The sequence below is a fragment of the Phalaenopsis equestris genome, unplaced genomic scaffold (assembly GCF_001263595.1).
Source record: "Phalaenopsis equestris unplaced genomic scaffold, ASM126359v1 Scaffold000224, whole genome shotgun sequence".
Taxonomy (NCBI): domain Eukaryota; kingdom Viridiplantae; phylum Streptophyta; class Magnoliopsida; order Asparagales; family Orchidaceae; genus Phalaenopsis; species Phalaenopsis equestris.
The window spans coordinates 7,176,534-7,200,848 of NW_018164666.1; the positions used below are offsets into that span (position 1 = coordinate 7,176,534).

General features: G+C 35.8%; 2 protein-coding genes across 5 annotated transcripts in view; one reads left to right on the forward strand and one right to left on the reverse strand.

Annotated features, from left to right (window-relative positions):
- Positions 1 to 6,768, forward strand: part of LOC110023494 (TBC1 domain family member 15-like) — a 28,312-nt gene extending 21,544 nt beyond the window's left edge. The window contains exons 8-15 of the mRNA XM_020722947.1: positions 1,198 to 1,254; positions 1,607 to 1,705; positions 1,801 to 1,911; positions 4,484 to 4,555; positions 4,666 to 4,782; positions 4,934 to 5,083; positions 5,798 to 5,898; positions 6,159 to 6,768. Of these exons, the coding sequence (XP_020578606.1) occupies positions 1,198 to 1,254; positions 1,607 to 1,705; positions 1,801 to 1,911; positions 4,484 to 4,555; positions 4,666 to 4,782; positions 4,934 to 5,083; positions 5,798 to 5,898; positions 6,159 to 6,489 (1,038 nt within the window). The 3' untranslated portion in view covers positions 6,490 to 6,768. The remainder of the gene's footprint in view (positions 1 to 1,197; positions 1,255 to 1,606; positions 1,706 to 1,800; positions 1,912 to 4,483; positions 4,556 to 4,665; positions 4,783 to 4,933; positions 5,084 to 5,797; positions 5,899 to 6,158) is intronic.
- A 2,741-nt stretch (positions 6,769 to 9,509) lies between these two features.
- LOC110023330 (DExH-box ATP-dependent RNA helicase DExH15 chloroplastic) overlaps positions 9,510 to 24,315 on the reverse strand; it is an 86,816-nt gene continuing 72,010 nt past the window's right edge. For all 4 annotated transcript variants that reach the window (XM_020722679.1, XM_020722677.1, XM_020722676.1 and 1 more), the window contains 3 exons: positions 16,327 to 16,426; positions 16,087 to 16,233; positions 9,510 to 9,774 (listed from right to left, as the gene is read on the reverse strand). In XM_020722679.1, the coding sequence (XP_020578338.1) occupies positions 9,679 to 9,774; positions 16,087 to 16,233; positions 16,327 to 16,426 (343 nt within the window). In that variant the 3' untranslated portion in view covers positions 9,510 to 9,678. The remainder of the gene's footprint in view (positions 9,775 to 16,086; positions 16,234 to 16,326; positions 16,427 to 24,315) is intronic.

The following is a 24,315-nucleotide window of genomic DNA, read 5'->3' on the forward strand; positions in this document are numbered from 1 at the left end:
TATATATAGTTATTAAAGGAATGACTAGAAGCTATTATACGAGCCTCCAGCCAACCCTAACGTGTCTAATAATTTGAGTACCACCTCCTTAAGGCCAACTGCACCAGAGGGGATTTTAACCCTCGACCTGAGGGGCCATATACAATGAATGCTAACTAACATACCGGGGTACGCGACACACTGCGGGCTTGCATGCACACATGCATGTGAATGTTTACTTCAAACATATGAAATGTGCTGATTGAAGCGCTTTCTAAAGCATGAAACCAACATGATCTATGTTGTTGGGCTACAAAATTTTGTTTGTTGTGTTCTGGTAAAAACTAAAGGTCTTCATTTGAGTAGAATTAAAACTGAATACATGGAATGTAATTTTAGAAGTGGTAGCTCTAGTGACAGAAGTGTAACTTTGGGTGATCAAATTATTAAAAGGTGTGAATGATTTAGATATCTCGGGTCCGTTGTTCAAAGCGATGGTGATATAGATAGTAGAATTCAAGTTGGATGGTTGAAGTGGAGGAATGCTTCGGGTCTTTTATGTGATAGAAAAGTACCGCTTAGACTGAAAGGAAAATTTTATAAGACGGTGGTGAGACCTGCAATGCTCTATGGCGTTGAATGTTGGCCTTTAAAAGAAAAGCATAATATTAAGTTAAGTGTTGCTGAGATGAGAATGATTAGGTGAATGAGTGGCTTTACACTTAGAGACAAAATGTGAAATGACTATATACGTGATAAGGTTGGTGTAGCTCTTGTGACGGACAGATTTAGAGAAAGTCGTCTTAGATGGTTTGGTCACATTAAGCGTCGGCCATCTGATGATCCGATTAGGAGAGCAGATGTTTTAGATTTGACTTATTTTAAGATTTAAGAAAGTCAAAGGTAAACCTAGGAAGACTAGGGCTTATTGTATAAAAAATGATCTTAATTTATTAGAACTAAATGAAAATATGGCACTAAATAGGATGCAATGGAGAAAAAGGATTCATGTAGTTGACCCCACATAGTGGGATTATAGTTTTGTTGTTGTATTCTGGTAAAAAAAAAGTTCTGTGCATCACTAACCTTTAAAGTATATTAGTTGAAAAATTTTCCAGTTTCTCTCTTACTAATTTTCCTTTTTCATTTGCATCATGAACTATATTGAAGCAAAGATACGCTTTTCAGGCTATAGGAATTATTATATCTTTTTTGCAGTTTGAGAGATCCTTTGTACGAGGAAAGAAAAGGAATCGACCTTTGACATGTGAAGAGGTAAATTCGTATATTTAAACGCATACCTTTTTAGTTGAGCTTTGCTTCTTTAATTGTTTAGGTAGTTCTCATTCTGTTAATAAACTTATGCGCAGTAATTCGTACAAATGATATAATCATCAGAATATGGTGACCATCTTCTATTGACACGACATTAAAGTGAATGTCAGAATAGATGTTAATCCTCTTGTTATTTATTATATTTCATGCCCAAGTATTTTGAAATTTTTGGCAGTGATATTGTTGCAGCTTATGAAAATGCATTCAACTTTTTTGCAACTTTTTATCCTTTTTTATGTATTACGTTACTTTCTATTAAGATTCATTTGATACCCCTAAATTCTGGGGACAGTGGAGAACATTCCTAGACCGTGAGGGACGCATCATGGATTCAAGAGCTTTGAGAAAGAGAATATTTTATGGTGGAATGGAAAATGTTCTGCGAAAGGAGGTTCTATTTCTCATTCTCTTTGCTTGAACTAATTATTGCACGTTTGTTCTGTTTATTATTTGTGTCTGGGTTATATCCTGCTCGTGACTGTACAGGTTTGGAGATTTTTGTTGGGATATTATGATTATGATTCTACATTCTCTGAGAGAGATTTTCTTCATTCAGTTAAGAAATCTGAGTACGAATCATTGAAGTCCCAATGGAAGGTATTCTTTTTGGAAGATTTACATACATACCACTCAATTGCTTTGTATTTATGTCTCTAACATCCAAACTTCAATTTTTACATATATACCGCCTTACCTATGCATGAAAAGGTGTATTCACTTTTTAAAAGTTAAAATTGTGATTTTTTTTTTATATGAAATATTTGAGTGGTATAAAAGTCAAAAAGCAAAGTTTAGATGTTAGAAATGTGAATGCATAGGAATTGAATGATATGTATGTAGACGCCCCATTTTTTTTCACATTCCATTATTTTTTATTTTTTTTTCTTGTTCTTCTATAAGTATAGTGTATGCATTCTCTTTTTTCTTAATTTTATATAAAATCAAAACTTGAAATACAATCTGTTTACTTGAACTTTTATATTATAGTTTTTTTTTTTTTTTGGGTGGCTGTTGCATGTTAACACATGTTCTTTACATCATTTTATTGACTAAAAATTCTGTCTGACTAAAATATAGATTAATAGATGGCTGCAAAAGGCCTATTATTTATAAAAAAAATAAGATAATATCTAATTTTAGAAAAAAAATTCAAACTAGCTTACTTTCACCCATAAATACAAGCTAAAATAGTGGAAATCATGTTGAAGCGAGTGTCTCTTTATCTTTTAGTCGCAACCTCCCTCAAAATCAAATGGACTGTGAAATGGGGATGCTGTTATTAAAATTAAAGGCTGTTGTGTAGTCTCTTGGATTAGCTTCTTTTGCAACCATGCAAGCTGGTCATATTGGAGCCTCTTCAATCAATGTGTCAAATGGGCTACCTATACCCGTTTAAAAAGCACTATTAATGGGATCCTCCATGCCCATCCTGGGCTTGGGCTTTTGCTTGCAGAGGCAAAAGTTGGCCTTTAGTTACCCGCATTAGGCTTGTTTAATATAATGCATTTCTCCTATAAAAGCCTACGTAAATTACAATTTGTTTGAACAACCAACTATGCCATGTTTGGCATTCGTAGAAAAATCAAAACTAGAAATTCTTTGAATTTGTAGCCGAATCAAAATTTAGCATTAAGACTTAGTTTAGCCAATTTTTGAGCTTATCCAAACAAGCATATCAAAGCTCGTGCTTTTATGATCCCCACATAGATATGAACAGATAAAAAATGATCCCTTTGATTTTTATATTATTGCAGTACATTAAGATTCATGAAGACCACTTCATCAAATAAATTAAATCAAGAAATTATTTCAAGGCCATCAGCATAGATCTAATGGTTTGATTCAAACCTCTTACTACACTTATCTCAGCTAAATATCTCCTTCACTCCATCTAATATCCATGGAGGCATGATGGTCCAACACACATCTTGAAAATGATGCGTAGTCTTTCACAATTTGATTACCCAAAGAACCAAACTTCTATCTATTGAGGGGTATTTTGGTTTGGCCTAGATCTCTAGGATTAGGTCATTTGCTTATCCACCATGCACTTACTAGAGATAGAAAAACCCATCTTCTAATACCATAAATAGTCACTATAGTGTAAGATACGGGTTCATCTCTTTTTCCCATTCCTTTTGCTAAGGAAAGGTTCATTGAGTTGCTTTGGCATCTATACGTCAAACTATTAGTCTGTGACTAAAGTATTGGAGTGCTTTTCACTCATATAAGTTCCATTCTTTTCCTCGGGTTTGACACATTATTTTGTTGTTTTATATATAGGAGGGAGCCCACAATGCAAACGATGTCTTGCGAGCACTCAGAGTCGCTTCCAACATCAATAGTTTGACATTATTTGTAGGAAACATCCTCATTCTTTGAGTGCTTATTGTAATTTCACAAATCACTTTTTAATCTAGTGTGGTTTTCATCAGACATGGCAGTCTCAACCTCCAGTTGCTTTTTTCGGACCCTTTTATTTTGAAAATCAAGGAGTCAAGCTGCCTTTTAACGGGAGGATTCATTTCTTTGAAAATTGAGCCTGATGCATAGAGGTATAAATATGATTAAATGATTTTTTTTATTATGACCTCTATTTTCAAGCAATATTGTCCCCATAAGCGTATCACCCATAAATAATGAGCCATTACCCTGCCACTATGAGGGAAGGAGGTCATGAAATTAGAGAACTTAGTGCATACTAGTTGGGATAAACAAAATTCAATACTAAAAAGTAAAATCAAAAGAAACAAAAAAGAGAATTATAAAAGTAAAATAAATTAAAGCCAATGCTTATGTTCAGTTTGATTGTCCGAATGTTTTCAACAACCATAAACATTGAGATTTTGCATCATTTAGTTTTAGAATGTTGATGGATTTTATATAATTTGTTGAATTGTTCAAAAAATATTGTAACTCATTCCAAGCAAGTCTTACTCTTGAATGGTGCTGTATACATGGTGCGTAGCTAACTCAGTATTATACTTTGAACGTTCTTAGACTTAACATGAACTATAGGCTGCATTTTGAGTTGCAGGCTTTTTTTGAAGTTCTGTAAATATGCAAATAGATGACTTTATGTCATGAAGTGCTTTATAAATTGGAATTATATTAGTAATTATTAGTTTGCTGTCATTTCTAGGAACTAATATGGATTTTTCAAATACAGAGTATTTCAGAGACACAGGCTAGTCGGTTTACTAAGTTTAGAGAGCGGAAGGGCTTAATTGAAAAGGACGTGGTATGATCATTTTAGCTTTTCCAGTGGCGCATTGCAAATCAAAATTGTGCTAAAGCTTTTCCATGTAATCACTGAATTTTTATGAACCTTTTTCTCCCCATGTTTTCAAGGTTAGAACAGATAGATCTGTCCCATATTATGAAGGAGACGGAAATCCCAATATTACAATTCTACGGGACATACTGCTGACATATTCTTTCTATAACTTTGACCTTGGATACTGTCAGGTTACTTGTTAGAGCATTTATTCTTCTGTTTTCTCATCTTTAACATCATGTCTTAATTTTTTCCTATTAAAAGAATACAGCATTTTTAATGCCAATATACTTATTTCTTGAAATCCAATATAATTCTTGTCTTTGCGTATTGGTTCTTTAGGGTATGAGCGATCTTTTATCACCGCTATTATTTGTTATAAGGGATGAATCCGATGCATTCTGGTCTTTTGTTGCTTTAATGGAGCGCCTGGGCCCAAACTTCAACCGTGACCAGAATGGAATGCACACCCAACTCTTTGCGCTTATGAAGGTTTGCATCCTCATTACTCATATAATTATCATCATTGATTGCGGAATATGCTTGAGATTGCGTGAGCTTACTATTGTGCTTGAGCGCACATTTAAGAACAATACTAAGTTTCCAAGCTTTTATGCAAGCGAAAGGGGTGAGTGTTAAACAGGAGGTGACCGGAGTGGTTGACGTCGGATGATTTGCGTGGTATATTAGTAAATAGCAAAGTTTAGGGATTGGATAGGTAAATAAGAAGGAATTGGATGGTTCCTTATGTAAATCCCCCTAATTCTAATTATTCACCAATCCTTTTTTGGTGCCAATTTTGGAGATTGTTTTTAACAATCCAGTAATAGCGTGCTTATTTCATTTTTTTTTCCTTTTTTTTTTTAATTTTAAATTGTTCCGTTACTTTAGAAAGAAAGATCCGAGAGACACCAAGATCAACAGGTCACCTTTTCAATGATATGTAATCATAACTCATAAGGTCTATTTGAAATTCAGAACAAAACTAAGTTTCATAATCACTAGTGTAATTAAATTTGGTCCCTCATGTTTAAAACACTTTATGGACCACTTTGTAAATGTTGAAAAATAAGAAAATTTTCTTTTTTCTTTAGATGAGAAGGGGTCAAAATCTGCCCACTCAAAAGTGCTTCAAATAGTTTAAATGTTTGTTTTTGTATTATTTGTTTTCCTCTGACCTCTTCTATATTCTTCTCGTATCTCCAGCTTGTGGAGCTTCTGGACCTTCCATTACACGAACACTTTGGGAAAACTGATTGTTTAAATTATTTTTTCTGTTTCCGCTGGATTCTTATACAGTTCAAGAGGTAATTGACTTCACTGTGTACATGATTCACGAGGAATTCTGATTTCCTTTCTTTTTCACATTAAAATGTGCTCAAGTCTATAAGGGCTTTATTAAACATACTCTTTTGATAGTTCATGAACAAAAAAACTCAGAATCCTTTTGATTTATTGCCTGCATTGAGAGATGGAACATACGAAATATAGAATGTGTTGTTAATCGACAAATTACTGGAAGTATGTTTTTGCTGGCTTTCATTACTTCTGTAACTAAAAACTGCAGGGAATTTAAGTATGGGGAGATCATGCAACTATGGGAGGTACTTTGGACGCATTATCTGTCAGAACACTTCCACCTCTACATCTGCGTCGCTATACTTAAACTCCACCGGGAGAAAATCATAGGGGAGGGGATGGACTTCGATTCTGTTCTGAAGTTCATTAACGGTCTTAGCGGAAAAATTGATCTTGATGCAGTAATAAGCTATGCAGAGGCCTTATGCATCAGTGCTGGGGAGCATGGAGCTGCCTGTATTCCTCCTGGTACCCCACCTTCCCTACCTTTAGATTTAAATGCTCAATTATATTCTCAACAAGATGACGAAATTTTGTGAATAATCCTTATAAACTCATTTACGCACAGAAATCAAAGCAATTATAAGATTTACACACACACACAGTCCGGTTTGTAATTTGACCGGACATCAGCTAATGAGTTCAAACATGAGAAATGAGATATTTTCAAAAGATTGATGAGTGACACGATCTGCCTTTTTATATATGGCCCCAAGCTAGCTAATTTTTGGTTTGATTCAATGGGCAATTAAATGCATAGCACTCGAAACATTGCAATTTAAAAATCTAGCACCCTCTTTCATCCATTTTTCAATATGCCAATCAAATATCAAAATTCTAAGTTAAATATTTTTCGTTTTTATGAAATTCTCAATGATTTGATCGTGGGTTGTTCATATAATCACCTGGATGCTAGGTTTGTAAATAGCAATATTTCATGTTATGTATGTAATCATCCCTTGATTTAATTGATTAATTACTGAGCTTATGAGTCGAGCTTTCAAGCTTGCTAACATTCATATGAATGTTCCTCAAACTTGACTTGTTTTTTATCGAGTTGAACACAACAAGGTGTCCGAAGTCCAAAGGATGACTGAGATGCATTGATAGTTTCTCCATTGATGATTTCGATTGTGTGATAAAGATTTGTGATTTTTTATAATGTACTCTTTTTTTATGCGTTATTAAACTTAGTTTATACATACATTCTTTATAGACTTGCTCATTAGTTTTTGATGGATGAAATGCATGATTAATGTTTTGGTACATTCAATTTTTGCTTTTTTAGATTGAAATATACTTCATATTTTTGTTAGATGAGTCTAAAATTAATACACATAAAGTAGACACAAGATTAGTTACAAAGATTATAGATATGATGAAACTTATTATAGCTGCATCTGTTGATATTGATACCTGTAACATCCAGCTTTGAAATAAAAATATATATCCTTTCAGCCAATGCCTTGAGTGATTTTCCCATACAATGTTATAGTGTTAAGTCCTTTTCAGAACTAGAGAAGAACCCAAGAAAGGTCCCCTCAAATTTAAATTTTTATTTATATGAAAGAACAATTTTATCTTTTATCCATTCAGATGTATTAGTATTTGCCCCTCCTGAAATATTACCCTTACCCTTCTCATATTGAGTCTAGGAGACATTTTACCCACTCTAAAAAAAAGGGCAATCCTGCCCCTGTTCAAAGAAAAAATATTACATCAGTAATATGCACGTAGAGTAACATGCGTAGTCAATGAAATCACGCCACGACACCCCACGCGATAGGAAAAAAAAAACGGCACGGTAACACGGAGAATATTCCCCCCCCGGTGTTATTAATGTGTTATTATGTGTTATTCATGTGTTACTGATATGTTATTGTGTTATTATAACATCAAAAATATTCTCAGGACACAAGGGAATATTCCCAACAGAAAAAAACGGCGCGGTAACACAGAAGAATATTCCTCTCATGTTATTCATGTGTTATTGTGTTATTCATGTGTTATTGTGTTATTATAACACCAGTAATATTTTCAGGACACAATAACACTTGAATAACATACAATAACACAGGAGAATATTCTCCGTGTTACCGCACCGTTTTTTTTTTTTTAGTCACGTGGAGTGTCGTAGAGTGATTTCATTGGCTACGCACTTTACTCTACGTGCATAGTACTGATGTAATATTTTTTCCTGTTCAAAACACTTCTATGGAGAACAGAGCTGTTCATTTTCACACCTCTAATCGTTCATTTAAAAACTTTTGAATGATATTCAAAGTCAAATAAAGGCAACTTGTTTTTTTTGTTTTGATTTTATTTATTTTTTTATTATTAAAAATGATTTTTAATTAATATATTATTTAAAATAAATAATACTCGATGATTTTTAGCCTTATTCTTCGTAAAATGTGATCCTTTTCTCATTTTCATGCAATCGTGCCAAAATTGTGTCATGAACGAATGGATAATAAAGCCACTGCATCCATTCTAACTATCATCTATACGTCGGTAGATCGGTAGGTTACAGGGAGGGTATTGGAGGGTTATATCCGTGTTATACTACCTGTAACCTCTGTGCAACCTACCTGTAACCTACAATATATGAAAACAGAAGCCCAAAAGCTATTAGTTACAGGTAATTTGCAAATAAGTTACAAAGGGTATAATGCGGATATAACCCCAATACAACCTACCGACGTATGCAGCTCTGCGTACGTTAGACGTACACAAATATGCCTCCATCTATACGGCTACAAATGAATTAATATTCAACATGTTCTTGATAATGTTTAGTTAAAGCTCATTAATGATTATTTATCTAATTTTTTAAAGAAAAAAATGAGCTGTTAGAGGCTGGAAAGTGGATTTTTATGATTATGAAGAACCATGAGAATTCTACTTTTCTTGACTAATTTATACTTACTAAAGTAATGTATTTATTTAAATTTTCTTTCAACATAAAACTTATCTTTAAGCCCATTTATTAACAATTAAAAAAGATTTTCATCAATATGAGTCTTATTTATAAAAGTATCATTCATAAATAAATAAGAAAAAATAGAATTAATATTTTAAACAGCATAAAAAAAAATCATTTTAAAAACCACTGATTTAAAATTCACAGCTTTAACAGCTTCCTAATACCGGACCGACAAAAAATTTTCTACCGCAAAAACCAGTAGCTGTATAAATAAGGAATCAGGAACGAACCACAAGAATTTTGGGAAAATTACATACATACCACACAATTCTTATATATTTACATATCAAACACCAAAAGTTTGGTCTGATAAATTTATGCATGAAAATGCGTATTTTACTCTTAAAGATATAGAGATGGGGATATTTTTGATGTGATGTTAAACATTTGAGTGTTTCTATATGTGTCTAAAATAAAATAAAATTTATATATATGCCCCATTAAATTATCTCAATATATATTTAAGAATATGAAGACTCTCCATGATTAAATTCTACTCATAAAATAGATTAAATTCAAGTTCGACCCCAAAAGAAACCAAGAATATAGGAACCCTTATTAGCAAATTGGCTCTATATATTAACTTATCTATAGTTTTTTTTAAAAAATGAAATACAAAATCATATAAGAAAGGAAAAGCTACAACACAAAGAACAGATACTATACAAATTCATATATATAATTCTTAATGCAATAAGATCAGAAAAAAACTGAAGAGTAAATGGCAAACACTCACTGTTCATCAAGCAAACTCGCTGATGGGGGGACGGTCCATAACATTAGCGGCGGCGAGGGCGTTGCTTTGCACCACAGGATCGATGTCTGGCAGTTTTGGAATCTGAACATAAAAGAAGAGCTAATAATAAGCCATTTATAGCCCATTACGAAATCCTAAAAACTAAAAAATAGAGCCAGGTTTTTATTTTCACCGTATTACATTGCATATTTTCTAGCAAATGGAGCCAATTTTTTGCTTTCATCATATTAGGGCTTTGTTTGGCAACGCTTTTCCTTTTTTTTTTTTCCTTTTATTGTTAAAAAGATATTTTTGATGCATTTTTTTATCTGTTTTAATTATATTATTTTTTAAAACAAGTCAACAATGTTTTTGAAAATAGGTTAAAGAACTTCTACATGTTTTAACAGTTCTTAAAAATAATTTTATTTCATTCTATGAAGATTTATCACTCAATTCTTATGTGTTTTCATATCTAGCAATTAAACTTCAAGTTTTATTAAGGCCCACTTGTGTCACACTATTTAGGTTTAGTGATACCGGAGTTAACCCAAACAACAATAGAAATGAAAATATTATTATTGTAATTCGAAAGACTTTACAAACAAAGACTCTTGATAATATCGAAATAACAATAAAAACATAATAGCTCTGTAGGGTGAGGGCAAGAAGGGTGGACGGCGGCTTGAAAGCAAGGTTGTTAAATGGGGGTTGTGACAATCAACAGAAGGTCTGGAGGGTGGTTGCGGCAATCAACAGGAGATAAAAATGGGGGTTGCGACAATTAGCAACAGACCTGGCGAGAGGATAGGCGAGTAGGTTAGGTGGGATAGTGACAAGTAGATGGATAGTGAGCTAGGAACAAGAGTGGTGGCAACCACCAGAAAGCCCTGAGGGATTCTGCGACCCAGTAGGAAGGGAATTCAGGGATTGGTGGCTAAAAGCATAGGAGGGGGAAACTGCAGAGGGCAGTTGGGGAAGATAGGTATCCCCGCGGGGTCGATTTACAACCGAGCACCTCTCGAAACTTTGGAGAAGGTCATCACCTTGGACGACTTAAAGTCAGAGCATCTCCTTGCCGTTGGATACAACGTAGAAGGGAAAACAGCCGCTGGCAGCGAGCTAGACAGGAATCCGAACTCAGAAAGACAAAAACTAATCCTAAGAAAACAAAACAGCACATATATAATAGCTAGGAGATAAAACAGGAAGGGGAGCCTTCCCCTTTGGGTGGCAACCAGAAAAAGAAGGGGAGACTAAGTAAATAAAGATGGCAAAGGCGACAAACAAAGAAGGGGTACGACACTCTGAAAAGGAAAGGTGACACTGTAGCCTGGAACCGGTCAGATGGTAGGGTGGCCCTGTTCTCCCTAACCCTTCTAACACTGGGTGGGCTGCGACAAGTAAACCCCCGCGTCGCTTAGGGGCCTAGTTTTGTTTTGTTTTTTTTTTTGTTTTTTTTTTTGACTTAGTAATGCAAAATACACATTTTCAAGGACATAGAATCACTTTGGCGTGTTGTGGCAAATTGCACTTTTTCTTGATGCTGCGGCGATGTCGAAGATTATTTCTTGGAATAAAATTATGGTCAAAGTTTAAAAAGAAATAGTAAAGAGAGTGACACCATTCTAGGGTTCCTATAAGGTGTTTAGGTTGGGGATTTAGTGGGGCAGTGGTTGTGGAATAGCGAGGGAAGAAAATATGTGAGGTTAGCAGCATTCAGAATGAGTATGATGCATTCGGTAGCTGAAAAATGTTGGACAGCAGGATCGAACATTTCAGCAGCTATCCAGACTGAGAACAACACTCGAACTTTGAAAAGGCGAGGTATGGACGGCGAGGGAGATCCACGATATGTTCTTGGGCAAGCTACAGACACAACATTTGCAAAAGAATAGATGCTACACCACTCCGCATGGCAGAGATCAGCAAAAAGCCTCTCGAAATTTATACAACAAAAAATTGGAAATCCAAACTACCACAATACCACATACAAAGTCCCCTAATAGGAAATAACCTAATTGACAAATAAGAAAATAAGAAAGAACCAAAAAAAAAAAAGGAGAAACAAGAAAAGAAATTTGCTGAAAATAAAATAAATAAATAAAAGAAAACCACAGCTATTACTTCTGCCATCGTGACAAATCCCACATTCTGCGTCAGAGAGAGAGAGAGGAATTGACGTTCTTCTTTTTAATCTAGAGAGAGAGTGCTCTGTTATGTTAAGGAAAAAGGGTGGCCAAAGAGATAGTAAAGATGTGCAAGTTAAGGGTTAGTTTCAAGTATAAAGAGAATTTAGAAATAGAGAGGAATCAGTAGAGAGAGAATAGGTTTGGGCCTGGTTTCTTGAAGTTCTTGCTATAAGTGGGGAGCCTGATGGAAGGGAACTTATTACAATAGGAGGGAGAGATGAGAGAGAAGAACTGGTGATAATTAATATAAGAGAGAGCAAGAGATTTTGTTGAGGAAAAATTAATATCACGATATCCTAACTAAAAATTGATCAGGATAAAATTTTTGAAGCAACTTTGAAATGAGTGCAATGCAAAATTATTTAACCAGGATACCCTAATTCAATTTTGTTTTTCTTTTGTTAAAGTTTTCTAGGGTTTAGTAATAGGGTTTGCAGAGAAGTAGGGATCAAGTACAGGCGCAGGTTGCATTCTTATCCCCCATAGGAAAGAGGAGAGAGTCTTAAATTGCCTTACGATGCATGCAAAAATAAGTTGAACTTCGTGCACGACAAGTCTCACGATCACCATTGAGGTACGATCTTCTCGCCCTGGCTGTGCTATAGCCGCCGAGTGATTAGTTTCCTTTTCTAGTTGGCCTGCTCGCTTATCGTCATGGAGATGTCTGTCTGATCTTGCTTGATGCCCTTCACCATTGTTCTTCAACTAAGTATTTATGCAGGGTCGACTCTAGCGAGGGTTGTCACGACCCAACTCATAGCTTGAAAGCAACCAATGAGGAAACAGATGATCGGACGATGGAAATTAAAATTTTCCTATATTCATTTTTCATAATTTAACATTTAACAAAAGAAAGAGTAAGTAATTAAATTATATTAAAACAAGAAAATTAAATTTACCTCGTTACAAGTAGTTCGCATCTTCTATAAATATTATTCTTTATATCACTTATCTTTTAATCACTTAAACTAACCCGAAAAGTTAGATTAAAAAATAATAGTGAGCTAAACAATCCAGTGAATACTCATATTCCTCAACTACAGTAGTACAACGAAAATGATAGCAATATGCATGTCAGTTTAATAAATTAATATTAATATTTAAGATGCTATCAATAAATTTTATTATATCAATAACATACAAATATCATTCTATATCTATACAATCACCAAAGGAGCACCGTATAAAAAAATTGTCACTTAAGCTGTTTCAATATCAATATTATTTTTCATATACGTGTACCAATACCTTAATGTTCATCACTAGTACATAAATGGATGACCCAATCATAGTCAAGCGTGCACATGCAAAACACTATAAAAACCTTAGATTTTAATAATCAATATTTAGTTTTCATTTGAATATCAATCAATATTCTTATATATGATTCAATGATAAATTAAATAAAGTTGAACATAAAAGTCACTTTTACAATATGAATAAAATTCAATAAAATCATAAATCACGGGTCTACAGTACAATAATAATAAATGCATTTGGACAAGCAAAAATAAAATATTTCTATAGATTAAGAACATTATTACTCACATCGATGTCGATTAATTTACCTTGATACCGACACTTCTAAAATTAGAAGCCAAACATTATATAAAATTTAATTAATATAATATTTTAATAAATTATTAAATTTGTAATATTTAGGAATTATATTTTAGTATTTTTATTTTATAAAATCATAATTATTTATATGTACAAAATTCTTATTAAATATGAGTACTCGCCACGATGTAAGAATTTTTATTAAATTCTTATTTATATGTATGAAATTCTTATTTTATGAAACCATAGTTATTTACATGAGTACTCATCTTGATGTATGAAATTCTTATTAAATATTAAAACACATCTCTAATAACCCTCGGTTCAGCCCTAACCATTCACAAACTCATGATTTCGCCCCCTCTACGCATGGGTGATATTCAATTTCTTCCTCCTTTGCATGAATTATGCTCGCGACTTCTTCCTCCTTTTCTGCTCGACGGCGACCTCGGCTTCTTCGATCGCACGCGTATTCGACTCCCTCCTTTCTTACTCTTCTACCTTCTTGGACGCCGTCTTCTCTATCCTCGTATGTCACAAGCGCATCTTCCTCACTTCCTCTTCCTCTACAGAACACTGAAACCGGCTCCACTGCTAGACCCGACGCCGCCTTAATTTCGATCAAAGCATGGGAAACCCTGGTTAGCATTGTTTTATAGGCAACCTCATCACGTAGGCTTCTGATCCCCTCATTTCACCTTCCCGATTCTTTAATTCATCTCCAATTTCTTCGGCTATCTGACTATCTCGATCTGTCTCCCCTTTGCTCGATTCCTCGCTTCCACTTCTTTATTTTTCTTGTTTCCTCTCCCCCAATTATAGAAAAGGGACATTACAAGGACATCACAAAGCTTCTTCCGGACAGTCACATGCGTGGCTTCTTGCCATTACCCTATGCATATTTAGGGTGAACATGTGGTTTCCAAGCTTGGCCTTTCTAGTTTGTTGACAAATTTGATGTCGACACCACATCATGATGTTAACAACCAATCTACTCTCATTCCTTCTGGCTCCCGGGGCAGCCAATGTTGTGTTGTCTCTTCTCTCTCGTTGCCAGTATACTTTTGCTCTTTCTCTCATATCAGAGATCATGCTCGGTCTATTTATTTGATCTCGGTTAAGGGATTTTCAGCACTACCTACTTCTTCATAGTCTCTTTGAATCATCTCCTGCAATAACTTCTCCTAAAGCCTTGGTTGACCCTCCAATGAAGTCACCTCCTTCCCTTATGGCTTCTATTATTTCTGAGCAATTCTTCTTGTTCTCTATTAGTTGATCCTCTTCCACCCGTCATACACGCTCTTTTATGCACTTTCTTTCACCATTTAATAAATTATCTATGGGGTTGCCCTAGCATTAAAGTAATTCGCAATTTCTTGTATGAGTTAAAATTGACAAGTGACTTACATTGGGCACATTGACTCTCAGTATGTTATCATAAGGATTTCTTTAGAATTCAAACTATTGTCATGGCATTCACACTATATCAATGACCTTCCTATGCATATCTTCAAATGGCCTCCCCATTTTAAATGCATCGCGGAGCCTCCTATTTCTGCAATTTGGATTTCCTTTTCTCGACTTCGTCAGCACTACTTCAACTAATCTACCTTATATTCTTTTTACATTTTTTTTTTTTTGACGAAGTTTGCAACTGGATGCTCTACAATAGATTATTTTACTAAGCCCATATGGTTAGTCCTAGCGTATTTGGAAGCTACTGACCTCTTTTATATGGAGATATTGATTGAAACTCTATCATTTGGATATTGACAGAAGGTGAAGTTTGAAAATATTCCATCTAATTGCTCCTTTTGCCGCATTTTTGGGCATAAATTCTCTAATTGTTTCAAGGCCCGTCCTGAGCTAAGAAATCATCAATTTTAGTCGCAATATCTTTCACTTTATCCTCATATTGATCCTACCAACCTTCTGGTAGAAGATTCTCCCACATCAGCTTCAGGTCCATTCCCGAAACCTGAATCCAGGTTCAGAGTTTCTCCTAGAAAGAATATCTAATGTTCTTGCCCCAGCTAGCCCCTTCCTGGTGATCATTTCATTAACTGTTGATATTACCACCGACTGCATGTGCTTAAAACAAGTTAAGTTCTTCCTACTAATGATTAAAACAAAGACTATTTAGCACAATAGGTTGTCTACTCTTAGATGGATAAAACATTCCACTCTTTATACCAGAACAAGCAGGAATCAGAAAAAAATCTAGTCATTCTCCTATTTTCACTAGACTTCAAACTATCAGACCCAAATAAAATCTTCGTATCTTTTTTATTTTGGTATTTTGCAGAAAATGCCTTTAATGTACTATTATTATTATCTAGTCAATATATTTTATTTTAAAAAATAAATCATTAATTGAGGAGAAGAGGGAAAAATTAGGAGTAATGCATTAAGCAAACCAATCTTATCATTCTCCTAGTAAATATATGTTATTTTAAATCCATTAATGATTTACAAGATTCACGTGAAACGGAAACGGAAAAAGATATGAGAAAAAAAAACTGTGATTAATAAAGAATAATGGATCCAAAAAATTTTGAAGGTATTAAGATTGATAAAACTCAAAGAAATGGTTGCAAACATATTCTAAAATTTATTTAATGGCCGTCATTAATCATGGTTAATCACATAACAACACATTTACCTGTGCCAGCAGATCAATTGTACGCCGAAAGAGCCGAGCCAAATCACCCTCATCCATTGCACAGTCCATCATTATTTCTCTCCAAGTCAAGCCAGAAGCCCAAGCCTCAACCATCCCAGAAAATTGGCTATCTAATCCACAAGAAATCTGTGAACGGATGACAAAATTAAGAAAGTTCAAACATGGGAATAATCCTTAAATTCAATAGCACGAAACATTTTGGTATTCCTCCCAACTAACCTTCACCCCATGCTTATCCTGTATCTGCAAGAGTGAGGTTCTCTGTTCCTCCAAAATGTCGACAACTTTGATTACAATAGAAGATGGTTCATATACGTAGCTGAATACATGGCATTGAAAGTATGTTATCAGGTATATACAATTTAAAAAGAGAATCTCCGAACCAGTCTTTAGAAACTTACAAATCAGGAAACAATGATAACAGTGAAAATTCTTTTATCAGATTACATGGAAAATCCAGAAGTTCATTTAAAATAACTTGAAAGTCAAAGGCAAACCTGACGCGGGACTTGGGGCATGGCTGAACCGGCCATGGGTTCCGCAGAGGAATTTGGCCCTATAGGGCTGGACCGACCCTCTTCCCACGCCTGTAAGCGGGATCTGCGGATCCCGCTCCCCTTTCCTTTTTTATTCCTATCTATTCCATTCCCTTTTCTATTTCTTGCCTATTCTATCTACTAATTCCCATGATATATATGTGATGTTTGTTTAGGTTAGAGGGAGTTTTTTCTTTGTCTCTAGTTTCAGACTTCCGCCTTCGTCAGTCTCCCTTCCAAGGGCTATATTGACAATGAGAATGTGTTATGGCCGTAACTCGTTTGAGGTGGCGACTATCTTCACTCGTTCTCCCTTTCCTGCTGCCATCCAACAATGCACAAAACTTCAGACCCCTCTTCTTGCTGCCGCCAAGCCACTCAACTGCCTTACAACCCCCGCACAGGCCTTTTCGCCCCCTCTTCCTGCTGTCGTCCAGCCACCCAGCCACTTTCCATCCACCGCACAGGTCTTTCGGCCCTTCTTCCTGCTGTTGTCCTTGCTTCCAGTCGCCTTTTGGCAGCTGCACCAGCCTTCCAGTCCTATTCCTGCTTTGACACTGCTAGTCAGCCCCTAGACACTGTTTTTCGCTACTGTCCAGCCCCCGACACCGTCTCCTACTATTGTCCAGTCCACGGCCACCTCTCCTACTCTCTTGTATGCCGCCGTCGCTTACTGTCGGCCTCCTCCCAGCAGGACACCCTCACTCCCTCATCATCCGGCGCCACAACCCCGGGTTGTCAATCACCTTCCAACACCACAATTTTTGTCCCTTCCCTTTCGGAATTGCCGCTCTACTCTATAAAAATTTAATTTAAAAGATTTATCTTAATTAAAATTTAGATTTAAAATTAATCAATTTTAAAACCTGCACCTTTACTTTGCATGTCCTGAGGGGCAGCAAGCTAAGGAGGAGCATCCTTGCTCCCCCAATTCGACTGGCCCAGCATAAGCTTTTCTAGCTTAGGTCATTTTTTAGCATGATTAGGGCATTAAAAGCATTCACGGGGCAAACATGATTATACGCCCTTTGTGGTGTGACTTGGCATTGTAGCAAAGTCACGTGTTCATTTCTACTCTGTAAGCATCCTTATCATACTCTTGGCAGGTATAAGACTATTCCCACATTTTTCATTTGAGTAGATTCATAGGCGCTTAGACGTCTCTTTCTCATGGCTATAGGTCTACTGAATTACTTTAGACGACGCAATACACGGGTTGCTAACAAATAGTTTGTTATCGTGTTAGATAGAATACCTTCATGGCTTAGTATTAAGCCGTAATAGCTTGGGATGACAGATCCATAAAATCCTTACTAAGCTATCTCTACCGTCTAGAATTTTGCCAACCTACCGTTGACACCCCTTTGGCCCCTTTGTACTCCTTTCTCGAGTCTTTTGTAGTTGTTCCATAAACCCTCTTTTGTTGAGTGGCAGCTATCTATCAGTTTACGATGATTTACCCTCTGCCTAATAGTCTAAGTTTACCTTGACAATAGAAGTTACCCCTATAGGAATGATGAAACTCTCCATGGTATCTAATTGTCAAGAGTTTCTGTAAGAACGAGCACAACCCCTCGTATCGAGAGTCTTCCTAGGTATCCTTAATGATATAATTGACCATGAGGATACGTCATCGTGGGATCTCTTTGAACCCATAACAAAATAAATTTGATTTTGGGCTCTGGTTTGGATGTCAAACTCTTTTGTAAGGCTTTCCTCATGTTTTCTTGAATTGAGTATAGTATGATTTGCTTTGAACCGCACTTCTCCAATTTATGTTACAAGAACTGTCTTACGGGACATCTTCATATCTATATTTTTTTTTATTTTGTTCTTACTATTTACCTGATTTCATTCTTATCTTTCCTCTCTCTGTCTTTTATGAGTGGAGGTTGTTTGGAAAAGGAGCTTTGAAAGGGATAAATATAAAAGGTCTATAAAAACAAAAAGAGATGCAACAACACGAACTAGGTTGTAGGAGTGGATAATCATAATGCATCAAACACTTTCATGAAGCTGATAAACCAAGTTGTTCGAGCCTTTATCAAAATATTCATGATTATATACTTTGATAACATTTTGGTTTACAGTCGTTTAAAGGAGGAGCATTTGCAGCATCTATGACGGATTTTGAAAATTTTCGTATGGGGCAATTGTATGGCTATTCAGAGAAGTGTCACTTTCTTACACCACAGACATACTTCCCGGGGTATGACTGAGCTACCGGTATCGAAATGGACCCAGTGAAGCTCAAAGCTAATGTAGACTAGTCCAGTCCACGGTCTCTTACATAGGTACGTCAGTTTCATAAACTGGCACCTTTTTATAGAAATTTTGTCAGGAATTTCAGTTTTATAGCAACATCCTTGATGGAGTGTCTCAAGTTCGATAGATTTACTGGGTCAGATGACGCACAAGCCAGCTTTTAAATTTTGAAGAAATGTATTACTCTGGCCTCAATCCTAGCTCTTCTAGATTTTAATTAGATGTTCGAGGCGAAGTGTGAATCCTTCAATGTGAGAGTTGGAGCTCCCATAAGTCAAGAAGAACACCCTACTGCTTGCTTTTGTGAAAAGTTGAATAATTCCATGAGAAACACTCGACCTACATTAATGAGTTTTATATCATTGTGAGAGCTCTAAATCACTTGAGTCATTATCAACTGACAAATAAATTCATCATTTATATTGATCATAAGCTTTGAGATTCTTAAATAGTCAGAGAAAATAAAATGATAAACATGCATTATGGGTGGAGGTTCTGGTCTTCATTTTCTGACAAAGCAAGACGCAAAAATAAGATAGCTAATACATTGAGCTACCATCACTATTTGATCACCACTATGCACTCAAAAGACATTGCCTTTGAAGGGTAGAAAAATCTGTATGTCGGTGAAGAGGATATTCAAGATTGATTACTTCCAGTATAGACCCTATGAACAGTTTTACATGTCATATGGCTACTTATTCTTCCAAAACAAACTTTATATTTATAAGAGTTCATATAGAGAGTGTTTTGCAAGAGTATCACAAGAGGGATAGTCGAGCATTTTGACCGAAAAAATACTCTTTTCTATGTAAAGCAATACTCTTTTCTATGAGATACGGAGAGACGTGTCAGACAGTGTAGAATATGTCACTAGCTAAGACCCGGGGTAGAATACGGGTTTCGATACGCTACCTATTTCAGAATTGTCGTGGGTGAATCTGAGCATATACTACAATGTCGGTCTGTGATGTGTCCTAAAACATGCATAATTTTCTTTATATTTTGCATCTATTTGTGGATGAAATTGCACTTTAAGAAAGATATTTTTGTGTTTTTCTTGCAGGTATAACAGGTAGGACACATGAAGCGAAGCAGAGCTGAAATGGAGCGAAGCAAAGGCTAAACAGAGCAAATTGGGGACCAGTAGACTGGTGCCTAAGCACCAGCTTTTGGGCGCTAAGGTGCTCTACCCAAGCGCCTTGACACCAGCTTACTGGGCGCCAAGGCGCCGGAACCTACCCAGGTAAACCGAGAAACTAACGCCTAGGCGCTGGATCCAAGTTGTTGGAAACTGGCTGGGCAGTTTCTGCAGTTATTTTAGCACGACTTTGGGAGTTAAGGGGGTATCGTAGGCAATTCGAGAGGGCGCACCTAAACATTATGAAGCCTTGGGAAGTCCAAGGAGGCAGAGGAGTCGTAGTGTAGAGTTAGGATTTTGTATTTTTCACGTTCTTAGAGAGATTGGAGAGGGGTTGGATAGAAATCTGTAAAAGGATATACTTAGTATTGCAGGGAGCACTTGGAGACTTTTTGGGGAGGAAATTTCATCTCTTTTCTCAGAGAAAAAACTAAGTATTGTCATTTATATTATCTTGTACTGCTTGTAAACACAATTCTAATAGATTTGTTTTGTTATAAGATGATGATTTGCAGTGTTTTTTTTCATGCGCTGTGAGTAGATCTTTCTTACCTTTCTCTTGTGAAGAATAAGTTGGATGTGTAGGATGTTAAGATGCTTATAAAAGTGATCTTTAAACATCAATGTGATGAATATTCTTCAAAGCTTAATTTAATTTTCATATTGGTCATATGAACTGTTAAAATTTGTTGAAATTCATTATGACTCGGAAGAGCGATGCAGAAACGATTAGAATATTCACGTTGAACTATATAGGATATGAAACAAAAGTAAGCTATAGAGAGATGCAAATAGATAGGGAAATAGTCTTTAATGAGTTCAAATTGGGATTTAAGGAATTAAAATTAATTTAACCAAGTTTCTTTATGCACTCAGAAGATGGTAAAGAAGATAATTGTTTCTATTTGTCACTAGCCACATTTGCAATTTGAAGTATCTATTCCTACAAAATCACTTATATCATCATAAGAGGGGTAACTTTTATATTTTGATAACCACCAAACCAATTTAGGTAGGTTTTAACATTATAATTAATTGAAGTAGTGGAGTAGTTGGTAGAACTTTCACCAAATCAAAATTCCAAAATATGACCTAAAAGTAGTAAACTAGGACTTCTCTTAAAGGAATCATTATCTCACTTGCTGAGGGATCGTCAATTCGGACTCAATAGAGCCTTATATTACTGAAACGATACGTATACTTATGTGAGAAACCCCAGTGTGCAAAACCGCTTGATTTTATGAACTCAATCAAGTTGCTATGAGTGGATCAAGTTTTTCGTGTCGTTGCCGGAGACTTGTATTATTGCGATAATCGCTGAAGTGGATCAAGTTTTTGGCACCGTTGTCTGGGAGCGAAGATAAAGAACTTTAAGATAATTTTAATTGAACTTATAAGACTTAGATTTGGGAATTATAGTGTTATTATAGTGGTTGAATTATTGCGTGCTTAAAAAAATCTTTAAAATATTTTCGTGTGCTTGACTTGCGTGTTATCTATCCTATTAGTTAAATTTTTAGCATTGAATGCATAATTCAGGAAGTGAAGACTTTGAACCTTACGACACAGAACTAAGGAGAACTTTTAGGAAGATTAGAAAATAAAAAAAAAAAAAAGACATCAAGAATCCGTTGTAGAAATGTCGAATCAACAAATCAACATAGATACTCATAATCAGTTCATGATGATAATGCAAATGGACCATTATAGAATTATGTGAACCCTACAGCGAATAAAATACATTTAAGTATTCAAACCCCTGCTGTAGAAGCAAATACATTCGAACTTAAGCCCGTTATTATTCAAATGACGCAAAATAACAAATTTGGGGGGATCCCAGTCTGAAGATCTTAACTTACAATTAGTGAGTTTCTTAAAACTCTGCGCCACATTCCTCTATAATAACGTTTCTAATGACGTTGTTAGTCTTACTTTTTTTCCCTTTTCCTTGAAGGATAAAGCCAAAACATGATTAAATTCGTTAGCATCTGGATCGATTAGAACGTGGGAGGATTTAGCTCAGTTCATAGCTAAGTATTTTTCACCATCTAAAACCGCTAAGCTGAGAAATGATATCACTTCATTTTATCAATATGAAGGGAATCTGTTTATGAGGCTTGGGAGTGATTCAAAGAACTTCTTAGAAAGTGTCCACATCACGCATTACCCGATTGACTCATTATTCAAACCTTTTACAATGGATTAGTTGGAACTCTTAGAGCGATTACTGATGTTGTCGCTAGAGGTTTGCTCGTGTCAAAACCATTTGAGGAGACTTATTCTCTAATAGAGGAGGTGGCCACCAACAATTTTAATGACATTCAGAGAGAATAAACCCCAAGAAGATAGCAAATATTCATGAATCAAATGTGCTTACTATCTTAACTTTTGAGGTAGCAGCTATAGCGAGAAAGTTAGACCAATTCGGAATGAATCAACATCAAGGACTCCTATCATTGAGGAAAATTCATTTGGATAGTTGGTTGATGCTAACTCTTCATCTTTTGAAACTCTCAATGTGACAAACAACCCATATTCCAATTATTACAACCCAGGTTGGAAGAATCACCTAAACTTTAACTGGAATAACAATTCTGGAGGAGGAAGTCAACAATGGAGAAATAACTAAGCTAATCTGATAGGTAATTAGAATAATCAAGGTAATACTAACTTTTACACTTTGTTTTCCTCTTGGATTTAACTCCAACCCATTGTTCAAGAAAAATTAGTTATCTCTAGAAGTGGTTGTTTCACAAATGGGGAGTCAGCTACAAAACCAAGGGGTTGCGATTAGGAATATTGAAAACTAGTTGTGGCAAATTGCTAACTCACTTAACAATCGACCTCAAGGGACTCTTCCTAGCAGCACTGAGGTGAATCCTAAGGAGAAGGATAGTGAGCGATTGAAACCTGAGTAAAGAGCTGGATTCGTCGAACTGACGATGTTAAACCAAGTGTTTCTTGGGAGGCAACCCTAGGTATTTGTGTGTATGTTTGTGTTTGTAGTGTGTTGTGTTCATTGTTGTTGTGGAGTGCATTGTTTGATGTTGTTTGTTGATGTTTAAATTTTTGATGGATTTTTTTATTTCAATAAATCATAAAAGTGATGATTCTTTAGCTTCTCATTGAGACTAGAGCTGAATTAACTAGTCTACTAAGTTTTAATTCTCAATCGAACTCAAGGATTTACTAGAGACGTGATAAATTTGGATATAAGATGGGTCAATCACAATTATATTACTTCTTTTATCTGACCTTGTTTTTCATCAAATGGGTCCAATAAACTAGCTTGTAGAGGAACATGAGGATGATCTTGACTTTTCTTCATCTAAACTAAATGCATCTTCCAAGGCTTGGCATTACTTCATTTCAATCAAGCTCCTCCCTTCCACCAATCTTAGTGAGGTGACGCGAGAGAGAGTTTCTCTCAACTGTTGTATCCAAAACAAAGATCCATAGATATAGGTGCCCTGATCTATCATTCCATCGTCAATGCTATAAATGGAGGATCTACTTTGGGGTTAGGACACCTGTCTACCATTTTTACCCTTTGCCGACATTTTTGAGTTCATTTTGAGGGGTGGGAAGAACTGCTACATCCGCTGAAGCCAATCAGTAAGACTAATATAAATTTGTATAGCAAACATGCTATCTTTGGACGCGAAGCGAGCCCTTCTCAGGCTCCTTCTCAACCTTCCACATCCTATTCACAGCCCAGACCCTCTACCGGCATGGCATCGATGTCAGACAAGTTGCACATAGTGGAGGAGGATATCTCCATTATTCAGATGATTTTTTATGATATTGCTGACCACATGACTCGTTTCGACTGGCAAAACAAATGTCAGCATGATTATGCTGCGAGCTTTCAGGCTGCATAGGTGAAGATGTACAGGAGGAACCAGCAATCTGGAGGGGACAACTCAGTGGAGTTCCCAACTTGTCTTCCATACCAGCTGTTGTCGGCAGCTAAAAAGTGAAGTTGTTTAAAGTTTGTAGGTTGCCCGTAAGAAGCTGTCGGTCGCTGGAAGTGAAGTCTCGTCGCCCGCTTCGGAAGGATGTTTTAATTTACATATATATCTATAATTTTAGAAAAATATGAAATCAAACTGACCTCATATTTTTCGCAGTTTAAATGAAAGAGCGCTCTACCTCAAATCTTGTATCTATCCTGAGGGATAAACACAAGATTTGAGGATGAGGCTCGATCAAATAAACTAAGAAATATATGACATCTGTTTGGTCTGTGAAACCGTTTTATTTGCG